General features: G+C 40.2%; 1 protein-coding gene across 1 annotated transcript in view; it reads left to right on the forward strand.

Moving 5' to 3' along the window:
- The window catches only part of LOC108714053 (protein kinase C delta type), a 31737-nt gene extending 19055 nt beyond the window's left edge, over positions 1-12682 (forward strand). Inside the window, exons 7-15 of the mRNA XM_041589461.1 lie at positions 596-763; positions 2133-2233; positions 2350-2514; positions 3333-3424; positions 5403-5465; positions 7324-7462; positions 8708-8899; positions 9138-9266; positions 9677-12682. Coding sequence (XP_041445395.1) covers positions 664-763; positions 2133-2233; positions 2350-2514; positions 3333-3424; positions 5403-5465; positions 7324-7462; positions 8708-8899; positions 9138-9266; positions 9677-9736 — 1041 coding nt within the window. The 5' untranslated portion in view covers positions 596-663 and the 3' untranslated portion in view covers positions 9737-12682. The remainder of the gene's footprint in view (positions 1-595; positions 764-2132; positions 2234-2349; positions 2515-3332; positions 3425-5402; positions 5466-7323; positions 7463-8707; positions 8900-9137; positions 9267-9676) is intronic.
- The last annotated feature ends 10417 nt before the right edge of the window (positions 12683-23099 follow it).

Raw genomic sequence — 23099 nt, forward strand, 5'->3', positions numbered from 1 at the left:
AATGAAATACCTTTCCATGGGACAGCCTACCTGTGGAACGCGAGCTCCAATTTGTGAGCTGGACCACTGGAGTAGATTGTCTGTTACTTCCAGAGCACTATAGCTTCCAGGGGCAGACAGCAAAATCCTTTAAGCAGAGAAACCATTCTCTGTTTAGTAACATCTCCCTTGAAACTTACATCTCCCACTACAGAGAACATAAAGGGAAAATTCTACTTTTTACACATTGCTTTGGCCACTCTCTCACACCATAAATACATCTATTCAGTTGGTCACTTGGAATCAGATTAAAAAATAAGTTACTAAAACCAAAAGAAAATAGTTATTTTTGACTAATGTATCCCAGAAATACTTCTGTGCCTTTGGTCACTTAGAAGAGAGGATAAAATACCTCTCTGCAGCTGTTCTTCTGACACCTATAATCCTTGAATACTCCTATGCATTTAGTCAATTAAAAAATACTTAAAGCGTAAGTATTGCTACCTGGCACTGAGTTACAATAGAGCTGTATTTGTAGAACAAAAACTTTAAACAGGAATATTAAAATTTCTGTCAATGTTCCCAACAAATGTTTAATTTAAACATTGCATTGCAGCCTTAAAGAACAACGAGAAAAGGAAGAAAAGTGAAGAAAAAGATGAAGGAGGGAGGAAAAAAAGAAGAATGCTGCATGCGGAGGAGAAGGAGAAAAGCAGGCAAACATCCAGTCAGAAGAACCGCAACAGTTTTATAGATGAAAATAACAGAAAGGGGAGAGAAACAGGTAGGACTCAGATTTAAAGGTATATTTGTGGTGGCAATGTGATACGTAAGTTGGGTTGAAAAAAGACTCCTCCAAATGAACTGAAGTGCACAAATAAACACATACTTATAAAGACCTATCCTATACACTCACATACATAGACTATAGAGAGAGAGAGAGAGAGAGAGAACAAAAAACCAGCACCAGGGGTCTTTGCAGTGAACAAAAACTTGTATTATTACATGGTATGTATGGTTATACATACCATGTAATAATACAAGTTTTTTTTCACTGCAAAGACCCCTGGTGCTGGTTTTTTGTTCTCTTTGTATTTGCATTTTACTCCGGGCACAGGGGCAGCTACAAGCAGGGGTGCTTTGCCAATGAGGGGAGTTGAGGCTGTCTCCTCAGGCGGCAGCGCCCTACTAGGGGCAGCAAAAATGCTGCTCCTGGTACTTTAAGAGCGAATTTCTGGGGGAGGGGGGGCAGCAGTAACTGCTGCTGCCTCAGGCGGTGGAGGGGCCAGGATCGCCCCTGGCTACAAGGTAGCTTTAATTGAAGGTGGGAGCTGTCCTGTTCTATATATCTATATATATATATATATATATATATATATATATATATATATATATATATATATATATATATATATATATATATATATATATATATATATATATATATATATATATATATATATATATATACATACACACACCAATATCTCTATAGTAATTGTGGATTTTAGTATCACAATAGTTTATATATGTTATACTTATATTATACTTGTCCAAGAAATCATCCAGGCCACTCGTAAAGGAATTAATAGAATCCTGCTATCTGCCTGTATATTAATTTGAGCATTGTGTGGGATGGCCATGGCAAATCAGGGCATACAAGGTGGCATTTCTTTTTTTATTAGAGTCCTATTCTATTTCTTGGAAAGGTCCACTGTACAGGGGGCCCAGGTGACTGGTAGACTATTAATTGTCGTTCTAAGGGGCGTCGGGTACCTCTAATTTAGTCTTTGGCACAAATAAGCACAGCATTTGACTACTTTGAAGTGCAGTGCTGCAGCGCAATTTCTTTTGAAGTATCCAGTTCCCTTGGCAGTGGGATAAGCAGCATGCACCCAATGCTACAAAAAGTGGTATAGTGGAGGCAACTCCTACAACAGAATTAAATACAGCTAAAATTATAAGTTTCTAAGACCCCCTCCCCCTAAAAAAGTTGTCTGCAGTTGCTACTCTTGGAAAAAAAATTGATTGTTAATGGAGCGATTTTTGGCAACAATTTTTGATTCTTGAGTGACATAGCAAAGACATTTACAGATAAAATGTTTCATTTGTTCATTATGCGAGCTGATAGTTCAATCTTTTTTCTTCACTAGGAGGAAGTGATCAGGAAAAGGCCTTTCCCCAGAAACCAGATGTATGTAACATCAAGGACTACCATTTTTATGCTGTCATTGGACAGGGAGGATTCGGCAAAGTGAGTAATTAGCTTTGCAATAGGGATAGCACTTTTTATCATCCAGTGTTAAACCTTGTGGCAGAAAGTAAATGGGAATGTGTATTGTAATATTAGTTTCTTCTTGCCTTTCTGAGGTATTGCTGGCTAGACTTCGTGGCAAGAAAAAATCTGTTGCCATGAAAATCGTAAAGAAAAAATCATTGTCATCGATCATCAGCATCAGGAAGGAGGCCAGTGTGATGAGGATTGCTAAAACAAATCCATTCATGATCAACACCAAAGCATTTTTCCAGTCACAGGTATGAAACAGTTAGTACTGATGTAAGTAATGACTTAAGCATGTAGTAGCAAATTTCAAGCAACATAGGCTTTAAGTTATTTGCAGTTCTTAGGACAGTTTAAGGTCACTTCTTAAGAAACTGATAAGGAGATTTACAGTAAAATACCATTATATGGAACATGCATCCATTGCGAAGTGCTGAATGCTCTGAATGAGACATTATCTGCACCTGACAACACAAGACATTGTTTCCTGATCAGGAGGAAATAAAACCCCACACTACACAATCTTAGTTACATGACACTATCTTTGTGGGCACTGAGTGTAGAAATGTAATATTAATCACAAGACTTTTTAATCCAGTACAATGTGCTAAGCATAGCCATTGCCCTGGGCACCTTTTGTGCATGACCGATAAAGGTCACAGTTTTTGTCCCAGAAAAAAATTCAATTTCTCATTGGGGAGATTCAGTCAGTTGTTCAAAAAAAAAGAAAGTTAAATCTAAAAAGTTTGATCAGTACAATTGTACAACCCATATTTTTGATACCCTATGATTGCGGTCTTAAAGAAGAACCAAACCCTTTTTATTAAAATCCCCAACCCCTACCTTACATAGACCCCCCCCCCAGCGTCGGTGTTAGCCTGGGTAAATATCCCTAACTCTTTACTTACCCCTCGTTGCAGATTCATGGCATGAATGATGCCCTGAATCTGCAATGAGGGGTAAGTAAAGAGTTAGGGGCATTTACCCAGGGTTTGGTTCTCCTTTAATGAGCAATAAAAAAAATTGCCTATTTTTTTATTTAACATCTTTCTATTTTTATTTACCTAACCAGAGCCATGCCTTCTTTGTGATGAAATTAGCCCTCGGAAGAAGCCTTGAAGATGAAATCAGAGACTGGAGAAGATTTGAGATGCCCAGAGTATTGTAAGTGGAACACTGGACAGACCACCATGACAACAGCATATTCCTTAAATTGCCAGAGACCCCACAAAAACTAAGAATGAAAAGGATAGTTAATAATTATAAATAAGTAGTGTTTAACTTTTTAGAATGATGTCATTATATGAGCAAATTAATACATGTGGTTATATCACATACTTTTCATTTCAATATTTTTAATTATTTTTGCTATACTATGTTCATATAGGGAGAAAAAAACTAGCAACCTGTTTTGTGTGAGATCATTTCTGTTTAGTTTTATAGTGCACAGCTATATCATGTATGAAAATTATTTCCGGTGGTTCTGGATAATGAAGCAATGAAGGGAGCAATTAATTGACATGTGTACATTTTCTCTTAATAATTTGTTTAAGGAAAACTAGCCCTCATTTGGGACCTTGTCTGGTAAATGATGCTTTAATTAGGGTGTATCCTGTGATGTGCTCATTTTTCTTAAGATATTGTTCAACTCGTGAAAGTTTTTAATCTACTGATGGCTTTTTTCTGTCCTGGCATTCACCAGTGATAAATAACTGTATGCGCTAATAGTTTACACACCGGAGGATGCTGGGACAGGGAGAAGGTCAGCAGATGAACAAATACTAATGAGTATAGGTACCAACATTAAAAAGATACATCTTAAGGCAGTGACACACAGGCTATTCCAGGGCTTTATCAACCATGCTATTTCCATCTTTGACTGTGGGAACCAAAACAGAGTTCAAAATCAGAGTTGTCCCATTCATTACTATGGCAAGCACCCAGACCGTCAGATGCACTCACCGATTGGGCAATTATTGTTTCAAAATACTGGATTTTTCTTTAGTAACAGTCTCCTGGTAACAGTAAGTTTGGTTGAAAAAATACACATGTCCATCAAGTTCAACCTTTTTAAATATATATATATATATATATATATATATATATATATATATATATATATATATATATGATAATCGGGAAGCCGGCACAGCACGTCAAAAAGTCATCGCTGCCTGGGTGCAATATGCCCAAAAATTAAGTAGAGAAGTGAAGAAGCTCGCACTCACAGGACTTATCAAAATCAAAAATGGTGTTTATTTCAATATAAGTAACTAACGTTTCGGCTTGCACTCAAGCCTTTCTCACTTTGAGAAAGGCTTGAGTGCAAGCCGAAACGTTAGTTACTTATATTGAAATAAACACCATTTTTGATTTTGATAAGTCCTGTGAGTGCGAGCTTCTTCACTTCTCTCTCTCTCTCTCTCTCTCTCTCTCTCTCTCTCTCTCTCTCTCTCTCTCTCTCTCTCTCTCTCTCTCTCTCTCTCTCTATATATATATATATATATATATATATATATATATATATATATATATATATATATATATATATATATATATATATATATAACCTGCCTAACCGCTAGTTGATCCAGAGGAAGGCATAGAAACCCATTTGAAGCCTCTCCAATTTGCCTCAGAGGGGGGAAAAATTTCTTCCTGACTCCAAGACGACAATCATACCAGTCGCTGGATCTACTTGTACTAGGAGCTATTTTTTATAACCATATATTCCCTCACTTGCTAAAAAGCCATCCACCCCCTTCTTAAAGCTATCTAATGTGTCAGCCAGTACGACAGATTCAGGGGGAGAATTCCACAACTTGGTCTGTGCACATAGATCTGTAATTGGCTTGGGCTCGAAAAAACCCAGAATCGCCTGGAGCACCATTGCCCTGAGTAGTAAATCTTATTCATCTCAATAATATTATAGCCTCTAAAATGTACAAGGGCCCACTAATATTATCCAAATATCAGCCCTGAACAAGAGATTTAATAGTAGTGCTTTGTGTTGTTTGCTTAAATCCACACAATTTGGAAATTAAGTAAATAGAAAAATAACACTAGGAATGAAAGCATGTAATATATTTTTTTTACTCAGTAATGTGATCACAAGATATGGTATATATTTCTGTGTTAAAAGGTTCCACACAGCAGAGATGATTTGCGGACTGCAGTTTCTTCATTCAAAAGGAATTATTCATCGGTCAGTATTATTATGCAAATGCTCCATTCTCTTTACTATTGTGTTTTCTCATTATATGTATATTCACATTTTTCTTAACGGCAATGCTCACCTTCACAACCTACAATTTGATATTTGATAGGTTTTTTATAGTACAAATAATTGTTCTTACTTTTTATCCTAAGGTTATTATACATTTGATTTATTGTCTCTGAGGCTCATGGCACACTGTACATTTTGAATTCTTTAGGAAAACAGAAGAAATAAAAAAAAAAATTCTTAGAATCAGAGGTGTGCTCCATATCAGTGAAGAGGGATAGTGTCTGCAGCCGCTCACAGACTTAAATAATTGCTGCTCAGTAAAGCTTTAGATGCCCTCTGATTTATTGTAAAAAATACAGATATGGGATACATTATCAAGAAACCCATTATCCACAAAGCTCCAAACTACAGAACGGTAGTCTCCCATTTGCTCCATTTTATCCAAATAATTAAAATTTTTAAAAATGATTCCCTTCTTCTCTGTAGTAATAAAACAGTAGTGTGTACTTGATCCCGACTAAGATATAATTAATTTTTAACTGAAGCACAACCAGTCTATTGGTTTTATTTAATATTTAAATGATTTTCTGGTAGACTTAAGGTATGAAGATCCAAATTAAGGAAGGATCCGTTATCTGGAAAACCCCAGGTCCCACGTATTCTGGGTAATAGGTCCCATACCTGTACCAAATATAACTGATCCCCTGTTAGCTTCTAAACTCAGCCAGCCAATACTCAATAGTGGTTCCCCAGAGGATCAATAATACTTCCTATATTTCCATGTTTTAGAGAAGAGGATCTATGTTTTTGTGCAGCAACTGTAAATATGTAAATTGTTTGACAAGAGATGAATCAGAAACCAGGCTGTGGCATCATCATCATTTTATTCATATAGCACCATCAAGTTACATAGTGCTTTACAATATCACACAGTAACAATAGACAGTGGTCTCATATACTAAATTAAAAAAACAAGGGTTACAAAGTGAAACAGTAGGATTAATGGGCATTGTGTTCAGTAGCTGACAATCTACAATGGTGCAGATGCTTATATAAACATAACTTTAAAAACTATTACATTAAATATGTATAAAACCATTTAAAACATTAACATTGTTTTTTTTCATTTAAGGTGAACTTAAAAAACAAACAAACATTTTTTCTAGTGCTTGCTAACAATAGTCAGGAATATGCCACACTAGATAATGGTCACTGCCACAAGCTGAGAAATAATGTGCTGTAGATTTTTAGTGCCATGCACCCTGCCATGACATAGACATTAATAACCATTCAAATGATCTGTATTCTCCCTTTTCTGATGCTGCATGGATTTCCTAGTTTTGATACACATTGGGTAAGTTGTACAGTGTGCCATTTTTAAAGATTCATTTTCATCATGCTGGATTGATCAAACAGTTGAAGGCCTATCAATTGATCAAACAGTTGAAGGCCTATCTTATTTATGAGCAGTTCTTAGGGGTCATTTACAAACAATATAGCAAAAAATAGGCACAAACTATGTCTTATCTGGGGGAGGTACAAAGGCTCCAACATTTGTATCATGGGCCTCACTTATCCCTAACACATAATTTATCTGACAATATTCTGAACAAATAAAGTCCATCAAAGAAGATTATACCACGGTTGATTTACAATATATTGCATTTAGCAAAAGATAAATTATGCTCTGAAGTATTTTGTCCCTGCACACTGTATTTTGCCCTAGATAATCTATTATAAACCTGACCTGACTCTTCTTTTTACACTGCAACTGCTTTTTACACTGTTACTGCAACTTCTAATGCCCACTTGTTTGTTCCATATATTTATATTACAGAGATCTCAAACCAGGTAACATTCTTCTGGACAAAGAAGGCCATGTCAAAATCGCTGATTTTGGACTTGCAGTGGACGACATCTTCGGAGACCAAACCATCGTTGGATATGCAGGGACGCCTGGATACATGGCCCCAGAGGTGAGAAACCCAATTCCAGTATTTACAACATCTGCCTACTAATAGAAATCAATATCTATTTCCAAAAATGCCATTTACAGATAGATATATATATATATATATATATATATATATATATATATATATATATATATATATATATATATATATATATATATATATATATATATATATATATATATATATATATAGGAACGCTAGGTCAGTGCACACAGAACACAAAATGAATGCCTAGGTGCAGGGACTTTAAACATAAATGATAACAAAACAACAAATAGTCCGCACGCATAGGTCTTACTGGAAAAAATCAGTGTTATTTATTCAACGTTTTGGCTCAGCTACAAGCCGTCTTCCTGAAGCATCCAATGAACACTTGCAAACTTGGTGTGCTGGTCCATTTTGAAGGATATATATATATATATATATATATATATATATAGATAGATAGATAGATATATAAAAGAGCATTATGAGGCAGATTTATCAAGAGTCAAATAGTAAGTTCAAATTCAAGTTTTCGAATTTCAAAATTCACACGTTCAAATTTTAACCCCCCCCCGGTGAATGTATATTCAAATATACGATTTGAATTTTCGGGTCGGAAGCATTTTATTGGCTATTGGACTATCAATTTTTTTCCTTAAATAACCTCCCAGTCGAGTTGTGAGTATATTCGAATTAAAAAAAATTCACATGAATTCAAAACTCGACCTTTGACAAATGGGCTTCTTAAAGTTGATCAAAATGTTATTTTAATTTCAAAAATAGTTACTCTGTAGAGCTGTACTCTTCTTTCATCCAAAAAGAACTAAGTAGGGGGCATTAATATTAGGGATGCACCGAATCCACTATTTTGGATTTGGCCAAACCCCCGAATCCTTCACGAAAGATTTGGCCGAATTGCGAACCGAATCCGAACCCTAATTTCCATATGCAAATTAGGGGTGGGAAGGTGAAAAATGTTTTACTTCGTTGTTTTGTGACAAAAAGTCATGCGGATTCGGATTTGGCCGGGCGGAAGGATTCGGCCGAATCCGAATCCTGCTGAAAAAGGCCGAATCCTGGCAGAATCTCCGAACCGAATCCTGGATTCGGTGCATCCCTAATTAATATGGGGGTGAGCGCAAGCTTAGGGTGGTGGAAGTGTGGGGAGGGTACAATGCAGGGGAGATACACAGACTATAGGATAACATAGTATTCACTTAGATATTATTGAAGCTTGATAAAAAAAAAATTCTATTTAAGATCCTGCTGAAGAAGGAATACAATGCTGGGGTGGACTGGTGGTCCATTGGAATTGTCATCTGTGAAATGGCCATCGGCAGATCCCCATTTTATTGTGGCAATGATAAGAAGAGGATTTTGCATTCCACCATCCGTGATAAGCTTGAACTCCCAGACTGGCTGAGCACAGAAATGTCAGATCTCATTCGAAAGGTGAGTATAATCATTTGTATAGAGGAACTGTGGGTCTGAAAATACATTAGTGTACAGAAAACCCCTCACCTGTAAGAACAGCACTGCATGATTTACTAAAACCCTATGATGTTGCTATTATTAACAATTTAAACCCAATGGGATATGGCTAATTTTGGCATTTTCATATATTTTAATAAAAGTTACATTTTATCAGTGCAATATGCAATTGTCAGTTAAATGGACTTTTTCTCCTTAGCTCCTGAATAAAGATCCTGCCAAACGTCTGGGTGTTAATGGAAACATCCGAGAGCACCCGGCTTTTTCAACAATTAACTGGGAGGAGCTGGAAAATATGCGAGTAGCACCACCTTTCAAGCTTACAAGAGTAAGTATATTCCCAAAATATGTAATGGGCTAGTGACACAACTTAATTTCTAACCTCCAAGCTGTATTTCTGCAGGACTATTGATGCTCTCCTGTTAATTCAGCCTCTACTTTGCCTTCTATCAGCAACAGAGGCAAGTTGTAATTAATTGTATTCGTCAAATGGGCACATTCTTATTAATAATAAAAGGAAGCAGTCATTGAAGTATTGGAGCTGGTTGTGAGCAATTCTAGGCTTCCGGAATGTAAGTATCACTAGCTCAGCATGTCTTGGTAAATCACAATTAACATTTTCTATCTCGGTCTCTAGGATAGATGTAGGATGCAACAATAAAGCTAAGAAGAAATGGCTAGCAAATCCTTATTAATACATCTAAAGTAATAAAATATTTTTCTTTTACTATTTCATAGCCTTCAAGGGACCATTATAAACCTCTGGATGTATCATCATGTTCGTTCTTACTGTCCTGAACTGCAACACCTCATTAGGACAACATTTGACACCATCTACTGGACATCTGCGTGAGAATCAACCACCATCTACTGCAAATGCCTGGCCATCGATTCCAGTACCACAAAGGCTCTTCGGCACTTCCGTATCCTTTAAAAAAATATGCTAAGACCAAAGGGGTATACTATGCCGACTGGCTTGGGGGTGTATAGAAACAGCAGTGGATTTAAATGATAATCCCACCTCCCTAGATTGAGCACCCTACAAACAAATATAAGAAAACAAAATAAGGATATACAGGTAACAAAATTACTACATCAAATGGGGGTGTCCCTATACCCTCTTTTAACTAATGTGGTCATGCCTTGACCCTCCTTCCTTTGCTCCATTTGCAGTGGGGTAGGGGATAAATATAATTGCTGGGGTCCCTGGGAGGGTGGGTCCCTGTCTGAGGGTATTTGGTGTTCAACCAAAGGGGTATACTGTGCCGGCTGGCTTGGGGGGTGTATAAACAGCAGGGGATTTAAATGATTACCCAACCCCTTAGATTGAACACCCTATTCCCTTTCACAGGGTAGGGGTTGGGATTTTCCCGTGGACCCCAGCAATTATAACATTTACATTTTGTGTAAGGGAAGATACATACAATTTAAGTGAAGGGGGGTCAGGTATACATCAAAATGTGTTAATGTATTCTGCAACAGAATTTTTTTTAAATATTGTACAAAATAACACGCCAACATAGATAATTAACACTGAATTAAAACAATACCAAAGCTTTCACAAAGAAGCCAAATCAGATTTGCAAAATACAATTGAGAAAATACATACAAAATTAATTTTACCTCAGATTTGGAGGAGCTGTCAAATCTTGCACTGCCTGGACAGGCAGCAACAAACAACTGCAATGTTTTTACTCTGGTGCCAAGCTGTTCTGATTCACTTGTTTGGTGAAATCGAACACTGGCAAGTAGGAACTATTTAAAAACAGGAAACAACATAAGTAACATAATAAATAACATACCTGTAATATATAAACGGAAAACAAAATATAGGTATAGTAACAAAATAAATACATCCAATGGAGGTGTCCCTATACCCTCTTCTAACTAATGTAGTCATGCCTTGACCCTCCTTCCTTTGCTCCATGTGAAGTGTGGTAGGAGATAAATATAATTGCTGGGGTCCCTGGGAGGGTGGGTCCCTGTCTGAGGGTATTTGGTGTTCAACCAAAGGGGTATACTATGCCGGCTGGCTTAGTGGAGTATATAAACAGCAGTGGATTTAAATCATTACCCAACCCCTTAGATTGAACACCCTATTCCCTTTCACAGGGTAGGGCTTGGGATTTCCCAGGGACCCCAGCAATTATAACATTTACACATTGTGTAAGGAACGTTTGAGTATACATAACAAAACTGACTCCGTTAAAATTACATGTCAAATTTTGCACTGCCTGGACAGGTAGCAACAAACAACTGCAATGTTTTTATTCTGGTGCCAAGCTGTAGGATGGTTTAGGGCAGCCTCCATTTCAGAAAGCCAAACATTACTTTTTCACCATTTGGCAGGTTATAAATTTAAAAAATTAAAAGCTAAAATCTTCTTACACTGGAAACTAGCATTATGATCTAAGAGGCTTCATTTCAAGCCTCTAATATTACAATTAAATGCATAAAAACATATATATAAAAATGCATAATATCATACAAAATGTTCCATTTTCATGGAAACCATATGTGAGTGATCATTATTTAATGGGTACAACTTAAAATGGCTATATAGGAATGTTGTTTTGCACAAACGAAGCCTAGAGCCTGAGGATGAACACCATCTACTGCAAATACCTGGCCATCTGTTCCTATACCACAAAGGCTCTTCTGCACTTCCATATATATAGAAACAGCAGTGGATTTAAATGATAATCCCAACTCCCTAGATTGAGTACCCTACAAACAAAAATAAGAAAACAAAATAAGGATACAGGTAACAAAATAAATACATCAAATGGGGGTGTCCCTATACCCTCTTCTAACTTATGTGGTCATGCCTTGACCCTAATCCCTTTGCTCCATGTGCAGTGGGGTAGGGGATAAATAGAATTGCTGGGGTCCCTGGGAGGGTGGGTCCCTGTTTGAGGGTATTTGGTGTTCAACCAAAGGGGTATACTGTGCCGGTTGGCTTGGGGGAGTGTATAAACAGCAGGGGATTTAACCCCTTAGGTTGAACACCCTATTCACTTTCACAGGGTAGGGCTGGGATTTTCCCGGGGACCCCAGCAATTATAACATTTACATATTGTGTAAGGGAAAGGGAAGATACATACAAGGTAAACAAAGGGGGGTCGGGTGTACATAAAAAAAAAAACAGGTTTCTTAAATGTACAGAAAATTTGACTTAAAAGCAAAAGCCTCAGAATAATTAAGTTCTGTTCGGTAGCAAAAACTAGCATAAGTATTAGGATTGACCTTAAACTTTACTTTGTCACCATTTGGCAGGTTATAAAATTAGCAACAATTAAATGAATGTCAAATGCTTGATCCAGGGAATGTTTCCGATCGCCATTGGGGTCAGGAAGGAATTTTTTCCATCTTGAGGCATAATTGGCAATGGCTTCAGGCTGGGTTTTTGCCTTCCTCTGGATCAAAACAGTGGATATATGATAATGTAATTTAAGTTTTATTTATCACAGCAGCTGTATGACCTTGCCTGTGTACTGCACAGGTAAGTTTAGAAGAGGGAAGGGAGGTTCTCTCCTGTGACTGCACGGTGGATTGATTGATACAGACTGCTTGTGCTAGGTGACAGCCTGCTTGGATTTCCCATCATCGACACTGCATCGACTGCAGATGCAGGTCCGGCAGCAGAGCTGCTGATCTTCTCTCATGGTTGGAGATGCAGCTCCTGCTCGTAGCCATCTTGGGGCCATCTTCTCTGTAGGTAGAGGCAGCCTAATACTCAGTGGTGGATAGAATGACATAGTGCTGATCTCAAGTGAGGAGCGGCAGAGAATAGTAGCGATCTCTCATGGAATTCTGGCTTTGAATATTGCCTTGGGGTGAGGCTGGCAAGGTCCTATTTATTTTATAAAATGTGAATAAATGCTGTGGCCATTTTCACCATTTCTGGCTCCTTGTGTTTTATTACGGTATGTAACCATGGGGTTCAATGGGATGGCTGAAGGCGATGGGTCAATTGAGGAGTCCCCTTGTCATGTTGTTTTGCACACACAAAGCCTAGAGCAGTGCCCAAAGATGAATGTTCTGTGTATAAATTCACCTAACCAGGATGAGTTCCATCAGGGGAAAAATGTGACCTGGAGCAGTGTTTCTCAAATTGTGGGCCAGACTCGCTTGTTTTCTTTAACCCAGTGGAAAGGGGCAACAGGCACTAAAAGGGTAGTTGTAAATAACTAAGACTACTGGGGCTCAGCCTGAAAGCCAGTTAGATTGGGTGAGATTTGTTCTTGTAGACAAATGTGAAAGCCCAGCTTGAAGGACAATGAAGAGGAGATTGTCAGGGCCTGAAGGCTCTCCTTAGGATTATGCGGACCAAGGAGGAAGCAGCAGGCACCAAAAACAGTTCACAGTATCCAAGGGGTTAAGAAGTAGCGAAGTCAAATCCAGGCAGAGAACAGTTCAGGCAGCAAGATTCTTAGTCGATATTACAGGCTGAGGTCATGATCAGGGATCAAAGTCAGAATGAATAATAACACACCCAGGCAGGGCCGGAACTAGAGGTAGGCAGAAGAGGCACGTGCCTAGGGCGCAAAGGTGGAGGGGCGCTAGGTAGGTACCTCTTCTGCCGCCTTCCCCTAGCTCAGACCCTTGTGTCTCACATCTCGGGCAGCTCCTCTTGTCTTTTTAGTGTGTGCCTGTACAAATGCACGCACACATCAGACTCGTGTCCCTCATCGCCAGCAGCAGCTCAAACGTCAAACTCGCGCTTGGGCGCACACACACACTTGAGTCTGGAATCCCCGTCATGCGTGCCTCTGCACATGCACGCACACGCTTGAGAAGAGGGCTACGTAGTCAGCTGGGTTGCCTAGGGCGTCCGGCTAACTTGGCCCGACACTGCACCCAGGAACACACAAGCTCTGGCATCTTTTAAAGGCTGTTTTTTGCGCCAAACTAACTCGATGATGCCATGCGTTGATGTTGCGCGCTGATGCTGTATGCTTTGAAGCGCAGGTGTTATGACGCTGAGCAAAGTTCTACGCATTGGTGTCAGGACGTGCCATGTGTATCGACTGGGCGTCGCCATCTTGCCAGCGGCACTGAAGCAGAGATCTAGGGTGGACACTATGCTAAACCTTTATGTAGTTCCCAAGAGAAACGGTTCAGTATGACCCATTCTGGATCTCAAAGAACTAAGCAAATTCCTTCGAAACGAAGATTCAAAATGGAGTCACTCAGATCAGTCATTGCAGCAATGGCCCCGGGGCAGTTTCTGATTTCTCTCGACATAAAGGATGCATACCTTCATGTTCCCATTTTCCCTCCGCATCAGAGATTCTTGAAATTTGCTTTCCAGAATCGCCACTACCAGTTCACAAGCCTCCCTTTCGGGCTAATGTCCGCTCCGAGGGTCTTCACCAAGATCATGACAGCATCGACAGCAGTGATTCGCAATTGGGGAGTTTTCATCACCCCCTACCTGGACGATCTGCTCATCAAGGTGCTCTCCTTCATGGAAGCTCAGAGATCTCTCCAGATGTCTATGAACACGCTTCAGAAACTGGGCTGGGTCCTAAACCTGGAGAAGTCCTCACTAACGCCAAGCCAATCTATGGTCTTCCTCGGCATGCAGTTCAATATGCAAACACAGAGGGTTTATCTCCCTCAGGAGATGGTCAAGTATGTCCAGGACCAGCGCCGATTCAGACCTAAGCGCCGCCCGAGGCGGCTCCTGCAATGCCGCCCCCCCTCGCTGACTTACTTGTCGGGAGGGGAGGCAGGAACACTAATGCGGAGAGCGCAATTGCGCTCTCTCGCATTAGTAAAGCCGAATTTCCGGTTTAAAAACCGGAAATTCGGCTCTTAAAGGTGCAGGAGCGGCTTTTTGCCGCCCCTGGAAACCGCTTCGGCGTTGCCGCCTGAGGCGAGCGTCTCAGCTCGCCTCATTGGCGGCGCGCCCCTGTCCAGGACTAAGTAACACTGCTCCTGCAAAAACCTATACACTCAGTAAAGTTCTGCATAAAGGTGTTAGGAGTCATGGTGTCCACCATAGAGGCGGTACCATTTGCCCAATTCCATTTACGAGAGCTCAAGTGGAACATTCTGTGGGTTTGGAAGAGGAAATCCTTCAGACTCCCTTGTGTCCCCCAAGCAGACCTGGAGAAAAGGAGATTTTGTGTACTCACCGTTAAATCTCTTTCTCTTCAGTCGCTTGGGGGACACAGGGCTTCCCTCCCTGGACTGAGGCCTTCACTTTTCCGTCTGACATGTTACAGTGATTGTTAACTGATATTATCTTTAGTTAAAAGTTATTAATTCCTGTTGACTTTGGAACAAACTGGGCTAAGCTCCACCTGCTGGGGGTATAGCCATTAGGGGAGGGGCTAGTTTTGTTCTACTGTTGTGTCCTGCCCTCCTGGATGTACCAGCTATACCCCATGGTCCCTGTGTCCCCCAAGCGACTGAAGAGAAAGAGATTTAACAGTGAGTACACAAAATCTCTTGTTTACTTCAACGATGGGTTATTTTTTAATATAATCTGTGACTACTGCTAACCTGAGCCCTCCATGGCAAACGCTGGTTGGTACTGTTGGTATGTTGTAATTATGTTAGATTTTCCAGCAAGAAAACACATTGGGGTAGATTTACTAACCGGCGAAAAGCCGCCAGCATCCACTTCACACCCAGCGCAACACTTCGTCAGACAAAATTCGCTCAGATGACACTAATTCACTGAAATGCAGAGTTTCGTCCCAGGTGTTGAATGCTGGCGACAATGCGAGCATTTGTAAAAGTGGGATGATACATTTTAAATTATACCCAGAACCACCATCATAAACTCAGGAAAAGGATGAATAAGGGACATGCATCACTGGATAAAAGGAGTTTTTTTTAAATATAATTCCAAAACCCAACCACCCACACAATGCCCAGACTGCAGATGACATCCAATTACATTTCATGTTTGTAAATGGATGGTTTTTAAAATAAACCCATATCTATTGCCATATAGTTCCGTACTCTTGTTGTTATGCCATCTGCCTTTAGAACTAGACATAAAATGCTTTCCTCTTTCATTGAGGCAAGTGTGTTATAATTGAAATTTTAATGATCACATCTGCATTAGATACATAGATCACAAGGGCTAAACGTCAGCTATTTCTTAATGTCACAGGCCACGAGACTGTGTTAAATCACCACAGGAATATAATGATTCAGTTTGTCAGGTAATCAACACAGATTATAGGGAAATGTGAGTTTTCCCGTATGAAAGGGATATATTGGTTAATAACTTTGGCCTACTAGCTAAGGGGTTTTGTAAATTGTGTGTATTCTATAACTGTCATGTATTTTTCCTTAAACATTTCTGTTTAATACAAACAAACGAAAAGAATTCCATTACTCATAAAAATAGCTTTAAAATCAGGATGAAAATAGATATTGGTTTTTTGTAAAAAAAAAAATGATTACTTTGCATTGCTGGGGAAATATCTTTCTGCTTTAAGCCTGCTTATATCAGAGAGCTCAGCTCGGCCAGAGCATTGCTGGTGTATTAACATAGGTGTAATTATTGTAAATACAAAAAAGGGGAGTTGTGGGTGCACAAGTAAGGCTAAATTTTAATACATTTAGATACAATGGAAGTGCTACTGATCTGGCCAGTCAATCAATGCACATTCCCTGAGCAATTCAATAAATATGCAAGTGTTTTAAAAACAGTTTTTTTTTGTTACAAAGTTATGATCATAAAATTGATAAGCCACAATACCACGTCAAGGTAAATCCCACACGGAGGTCCCTAAGTTGTTTACCTCTGGTCATAGTATAAAAGGTCTTTTACCTCTTACTTGGAGTAAATATCTCCTGTGCCTTGGTTTCAACCTGTGGGCTAAATCCTCCCCCGCCACCTGCTTATGCGGCTTTTAAGAGGGAGAGACTGCCCAAACCAACGTCCATTTTAGAAAAAATGTGATAGTGGAAAGAAATTAAGGCAAAGTGAAATGATGTGTATAGTTACACACTTGTGTATGTTTGTGCACGGCTGCCATCAGGGGGGGACAAGGCTCGGGCATGAAGGGGGGCCCGGCAGTGCTGCACTTTTGAAAGAGCCAGGCCCCCCTTGAGAGTGCCGAAGCCTGTGGCCATTTTCGATGTCCCGAACAGCTGAAGTGCCGAACAGCCGAAGGACCCGAAGTGGCGAAAACAGCCGAACTCCCGAAGTGGCGAAAAGACCCGAAGCTATGAAAATAGCCGAAGCCCCGAAGCGGTCGAAAAGACACGAAGACAGCCGAAATTTAAGTCCTGAAGCGACGAAAAGACCTGAAGTCACGAAAACAGCCGAAATTGAAGTCCTGAAACGGCGAAAAGACCCAAAGTCAGTTGAAGTCCTGAAGCCATGAGTTCAATTCTCTGAACACCAATGCGTGTTTTTTTATTTTTTTTAATCCGCTGGCCACCAATGTATTATTTTAATATTCTATAGGCCCCTGCCACCAATGTTTTTTTTAAAAAAAATTTTTTTTAACTTGTAAGGGGGGCCCTGGCACCAATGTTTCTTTAAAAAAAATTTCTTTGGGGCCCCAATTTTTTTTAACTTGTAAGGGGGGGCCCTGGTGCCAATGATTTTTTAAAAAAATTTATGGGGAGCCCTGGCGCCAATGTTTTTTTTTTTAACTTATAAGGGGTCGCTGACCATCAATAGCTTTTTAGAACTTGTGTGTGTGGGGGGTTACTTTTTTAGCGCTGATGTCTGTGTGGTCTTTTAACTGTGATGTGGAGTGAAAATGTTGTTGTGCGGGGCCCCGTGATTTCTAATGACGGCCCTGTGTATGTGTGTGGGTTTGTAGATGTGAGTGTAAATGTGTGTATAGATGTGAGCAAGAAATGAAAAGGAAAGCTATATGAGGAGTGTGATGGGTGTAATATGTGTATGTTTGCTACCTAATGGCAGGTGCAGCAAGTGTCTCATGACTGAGCGTTGGTTTAATTATTGGCGTTGGGTAATTATTGTACACCGCTACCATATACATTGACCTATATCAGATTGACAATACCCAGTATAATACATTCATTACCAATTTTCAGTGTTAATAAAGGGTGGCCATACACGGGCAGATTAAAGTTACCGAAATCTGCTTTTTATTTTGGGCTTGACTTGCCCTTTAACCCACATGGAATCGTATAATGTCTGAAAGTAAAAGCCAGTGTAACAGGCTGTCAGAAATGACTGATAAACCTATTATTGTGGATCCACTGGGGGAAGCTCCTGAACCAAGTTACAGAGTCCCCAACAAGAGCTAAATAAAGACTCATCTCTATTCTGCTCACATATGCTGGAAAATCCATAACGCTTAAATGGAAATCGTATTCAGCTCCTAACATAATTAACCAGGGAATCAAATATACCAATAGATACCCATGTTTAAATGATATGCCATGAGAGGGAGCCCTGACACATTTACTAACATTTTGATCCCCTTGGTTAGACACAATTTACTAGATTAAATAGGCCCAACTATACCTTGAATGTGAATGGATAAATGGATTCCCCCTCGCCCACTATTCTTCACAAGATAAGACTGTAACTCTGCAGTTACCCGCAAAAACCTGCGGTCGGCGGTTCTGTGGGTCGCGGGTCTTCTCAATAGAGATTTTTACTCCTTTTTTCTGATCACGTCTACTTCTGATGATGTCACTTCCGATTTACAATGACAGCACTTCCTGATTCTTGATGGTAAGCGGGTCTGGGTTGCGGATAAGGTACTTGCTGGGCCCGGTCCAAGCAGGTAAGAATGCGGTCCAGGTCGCGGATTACAGGTTGCTGGTAGGGGTCGGGTTCCAAAAAATGGACCTGCGCCGGACTCTAGTCTAAACCACAGGGGTCATTCTTGACCTCTGGGAGCACAAGTGCAAGAGCACAAATGAAAAACCCATCTCTCCATTCAAAGTGTAAGGAAGTACACTCCAGCCCTGTCCTTACTGCCTACCAGTCTGAATGACATGCAAGGTACAGAATGGGAGCGGGGAATACCTATGTGCTATGTTTAATAAAACACTTTCCCTAATGCAGGCAGCTCTTGATTCAAAGTGCAGTCCGCAGGTCTCAGCGCTCCAAAACAAAGCGAAGAAGCCTGCTGCTATTTCTACAATGCCCAATGCAGCTTGCAGACTTCTTTTGCACTTAGCGCACGGCGAGGGGTATTCTAAATGAACTATTCTTTCAAGACAGAGCAACAGCAGCCTTGTTTACAGAAACACTATCTTTCTAAAGATGGCCATACATTGAAAGATACGCTTATTTGGCGAAGTAGCCAAACGAGTAGAACTTTCCCCTATAGGCTCACAATGACACAGATATAGGCTGTAGAGGACTGCTCGACTGATAACTGGACAAATTTTACCCAGATATTGGTCATGTTGGTCAATTGATGGGGCCCCATACACGCCAGATAAGCATTTATCAGTTTTTGGTACTTTTTGTCAAGTAGAGCAAAGGCTCTAGTGTTGGCGCTTGGCGGTATTCCTGAAAACGACAAGAAAAATAGCAGGAAAAATGACTTCTGCTGAACTACTGGGAGCAGAGACTTCAGTGGAAGCTATTGGGCTGTTGCGGGGACACACATCCTGGAAAAAACGAAAGGGTTCCTGCTCACTGGTACTAGTATAATCTCTGGTAAGCAGTGAAAACAATGGATTGCTTAGTTGTGGCCAATAGCGGGCATAGCTGGCAACTATAACACAAGTACCAAAGTTTCTCCAGACAAGTAAACACGCCTTGCTTGTGGCTGGCGTTCTTGCATGTGATTGCGGTGCTATGCTTAGATTTAACAGCAGCATGTGGTGAGTAGACCTGTACGTGCTCCGCCTCCAGGATGGCAACCTGCTATCTCTAGTGTGTGCCCTCCTGCCTGATGGAATGTAGCCTGCCTGCACTGAATCATGGGCAGAGGAGAGTGGTGGGGGTTCTGAGCACATGGAGGGCTCCACGGCTAGGGTTGCCACCTGGCCGGTATTTTACCGGCTTGGCTGGTAAAAATGATGGCTGATTCCAATGTTATTAATAGGGAAAAAAGATAAATATATAGAAAGACCAGTATTTTTTTCCAGAAAAGGTGGCAACCCCACTCTCAGGAAAGACTGGTCCCGTGCTTAGTAAGAGGGATCGGCACCCTCAAAAATACAGACAACAGAAAAGAAAATGGAGTCCTGAGTGCCAGTAATTTCCTTTTCTGTCGACTGTACTGTGCAAAGGCAATAATGTGCAAATGCAATAAGTACACTGTAGCAACACGTACGCTATTAGGGTTGCCACCTGTTCGGTTTTGACCTGGACAGTTCGTTTTTTGTAAGGCCTGTTTGAGTCTTCAGCCTTATGAAACGCGAACAATAATCTGGCCAATACATGAAAAGCATTTAAATACTAAGATACTCACCTCGACATGGCTTAGTTACAATCAAGAACAGTTCATCTCTTATTATTACAGATACAAAAAAAGCAAATCAATCAAAAATAAGTGTTTTTTTTCTAAATTAGCATTGCTGTATTTCAGAGCTTTCTGGGTAACTGTATAATAGATCTCACACCTATAATTAAAGGATTGGGCTTAATCACCAAGCAGAATATATCTAGAGATAGGATTGCCCCCTGTGCGGTTTTGAACTGGGCATCAACTCTTTAAAACATTGAGAATACTGGATAGAAATCCAGCCAGTGATGCAATAACCTTGCCCTGGTGTCATAACTCCATCACCATCATTGTGCCTACCTCTGATGTCATCATGCCTGTTTCCTACATCACTGCCCCACCCCAATGTTATCTGCCCCGCCCCCCATGTTCAGGTTTAGCCATCAGCAAAGGAGGCAACCCTATGTGCAATAGACATGTTACTGGTGTAGTTCAGCATGCTCAATAGACACAAGTTTACTGTGTTTAATGCTTAAACACATTAGAAAAGTGTTGTTGGAATTGACTCACACAAACAACATTTATTGCATGGGAAATTATTTCAAAGTGCTGTTTGTGGTGGCAGTGGAGCAGACATTGGCTTTGTACATATATATTCATCATGAGAACATTTACTACCCAAACAGTGATACTGAAAGTGGTGGAGTTTTTCTGTAGGCACACTGAGCTTATATTGAATGCAGAAGCAGAACTATAGCGGCTGTGAGGGATGCACATTCTGGTTTCCAGCCCAGTACTAATTTGACAGTGATGCTGGAGGAAGTAGAACTTTCTGTAGTTTATTTTGAATATTGAAGTAGAAAAATATTTGCAGTGTGGAGGAAGCCCAGTTTTTTTTTCAATTTCTTTTTATTGACTTTTATAATAATACGGCAATAAACAATTCATTTAATAAATTGACATGCCGATTTCAAAGCTAATTGAATAAAATCATTGATAGATTAATAGAAGTATATTAACCAACACTAGTTAAAAACCAGTGAAAACTAGTAAAAAGTAACTGGTGCGTGGATGGAGCGTGGTTTCCATAACCGAGGATTGCTGGCGCATCTGTAGAGTGGGAAGCTGTTTAGAGTGGAGCTGGGCCACATCGTGGATGTTTGTAGTTCCAGGCTGATCGGAGTTCCCAGTCACTGTCACGTAGCCACTCTCAGATGCGCTGCTTTCCGTGCTATCGAGCGCTAAACTGCAAGCGGACACACAGTGCGGGTTCATGTTCAGTGTCAGGGTCCACGAGAGAGAAGCCCAGCGTTCCCTTCCATCCCATTATCCCCTGCTGGCTAAGCACACGTGTTTAAGATAGCACAGAAAGCAGCGCATTGAATTCGGGTCGGTAAGAAGCACTCGATACGGAAAGCAGCGCATGTTGAGAGTGGCTACGTGCCAGTGACTGGGAACTCCAGCCTGCTGCCTGGAACTACAAACATCCACGATGTGACCCAGCTCCTCTCTTAACAGCTTCCCCACTCTACAGATGCGCCGATGAGCCAGCAATCCTCGGTTATGGAAACCACGCTCCCTGATGCAGCAGCCGCTTCACATGCTGTCAATACAGCATGAGACAGAGCCAAGGAGGAGAAATCCAGCGCCGCACAATGGATGGTCGCCGTGTCGCCTTTTCTGTAGAGGACAGGAAGTGGAGTTTCGGTAAGTTATTTCTAAATTCTTAATAAAGGCTTTGCAATTTTAAAATTTTATTTGTCTTGGTGTTTATTTTTTGATGTATACTAACGAATTTTTTTTTAAAAAAAAATTTGATGTTACTGGTCCTTTAAGCACATTCCTTCTATATTTAAAAGAGGACAATGCACTGGCACATTCTAGTTTTTTTACACAATTTACACAATACTTCAAGATAACAGATAAGCTCTGTAAAAGAATATAATGGTATTCTACAGACTGCATCTGGTATCTGCTATGTAAGCTGGGCCTCAAATGGCTGCCCCCATGGCTACACAGTAGCTTGTTTATATGAACTATAGTATTCTTTCTAAAGCAAACACATACATTCGATTTTAATTACTTATAAACACTTTCATTTTTTGGTGCTTCTGATCCTATAACAAGAAAGGGAACCGCCTGTTACCGTTTGAGACACTTACATAACCAAACAGAGACTGCTCAGTTGTACGTTTTTGGCCTGAATAAGGTGTAAGTGTATTTCCCTTCTGGTGGAGAACAGAGATGTGGGGGGGGGGGGGAACGAAAACATAACAAAAATTCCCTTCCTGAATGTATATAGTTACATAGTTTATTTGGTTTGATAAAAGACAAAACAAAGTTTTGCGAGATCTTTCACATCAGGCTGAAACAGATATGTACCAATACACAAGGCTATAACAGATATGCATGAAAAGACTATGATGGACATTGGTTGAATCTAATATAGACGGCTGCTGCGACCAACACTGTAATGCTGTGAGTTGCTGAGACATTTCATTTGCTGGATGATTCCTTAAAAGGATACTGTCATGGGAAAAAAAATTTTTTCAAAATGAATCAGTTAATAGTGCTGCTCCAGCAGAATTCTACCCTGAAATCCATTTCCCAGCTGCCAAGTCATGTGACTTGTGCTCTGATAAACTTCAATCACTCTGTCCCACTGAGACACATTCAGTTACATTGAGAAGGAAAAACAGCAGCCTGCCAGAAAGTATTTCTCTTGTGCAGGCACAAGTCGCATGACCAGGGGCAGCTGGGAAATTGACAAAATGTCTAGCCCCATGTCAGATTTCAAA

Source organism: Xenopus laevis, chromosome 4L (assembly GCF_017654675.1).
Source record: "Xenopus laevis strain J_2021 chromosome 4L, Xenopus_laevis_v10.1, whole genome shotgun sequence".
NCBI lineage: Eukaryota > Metazoa > Chordata > Amphibia > Anura > Pipidae > Xenopus > Xenopus laevis.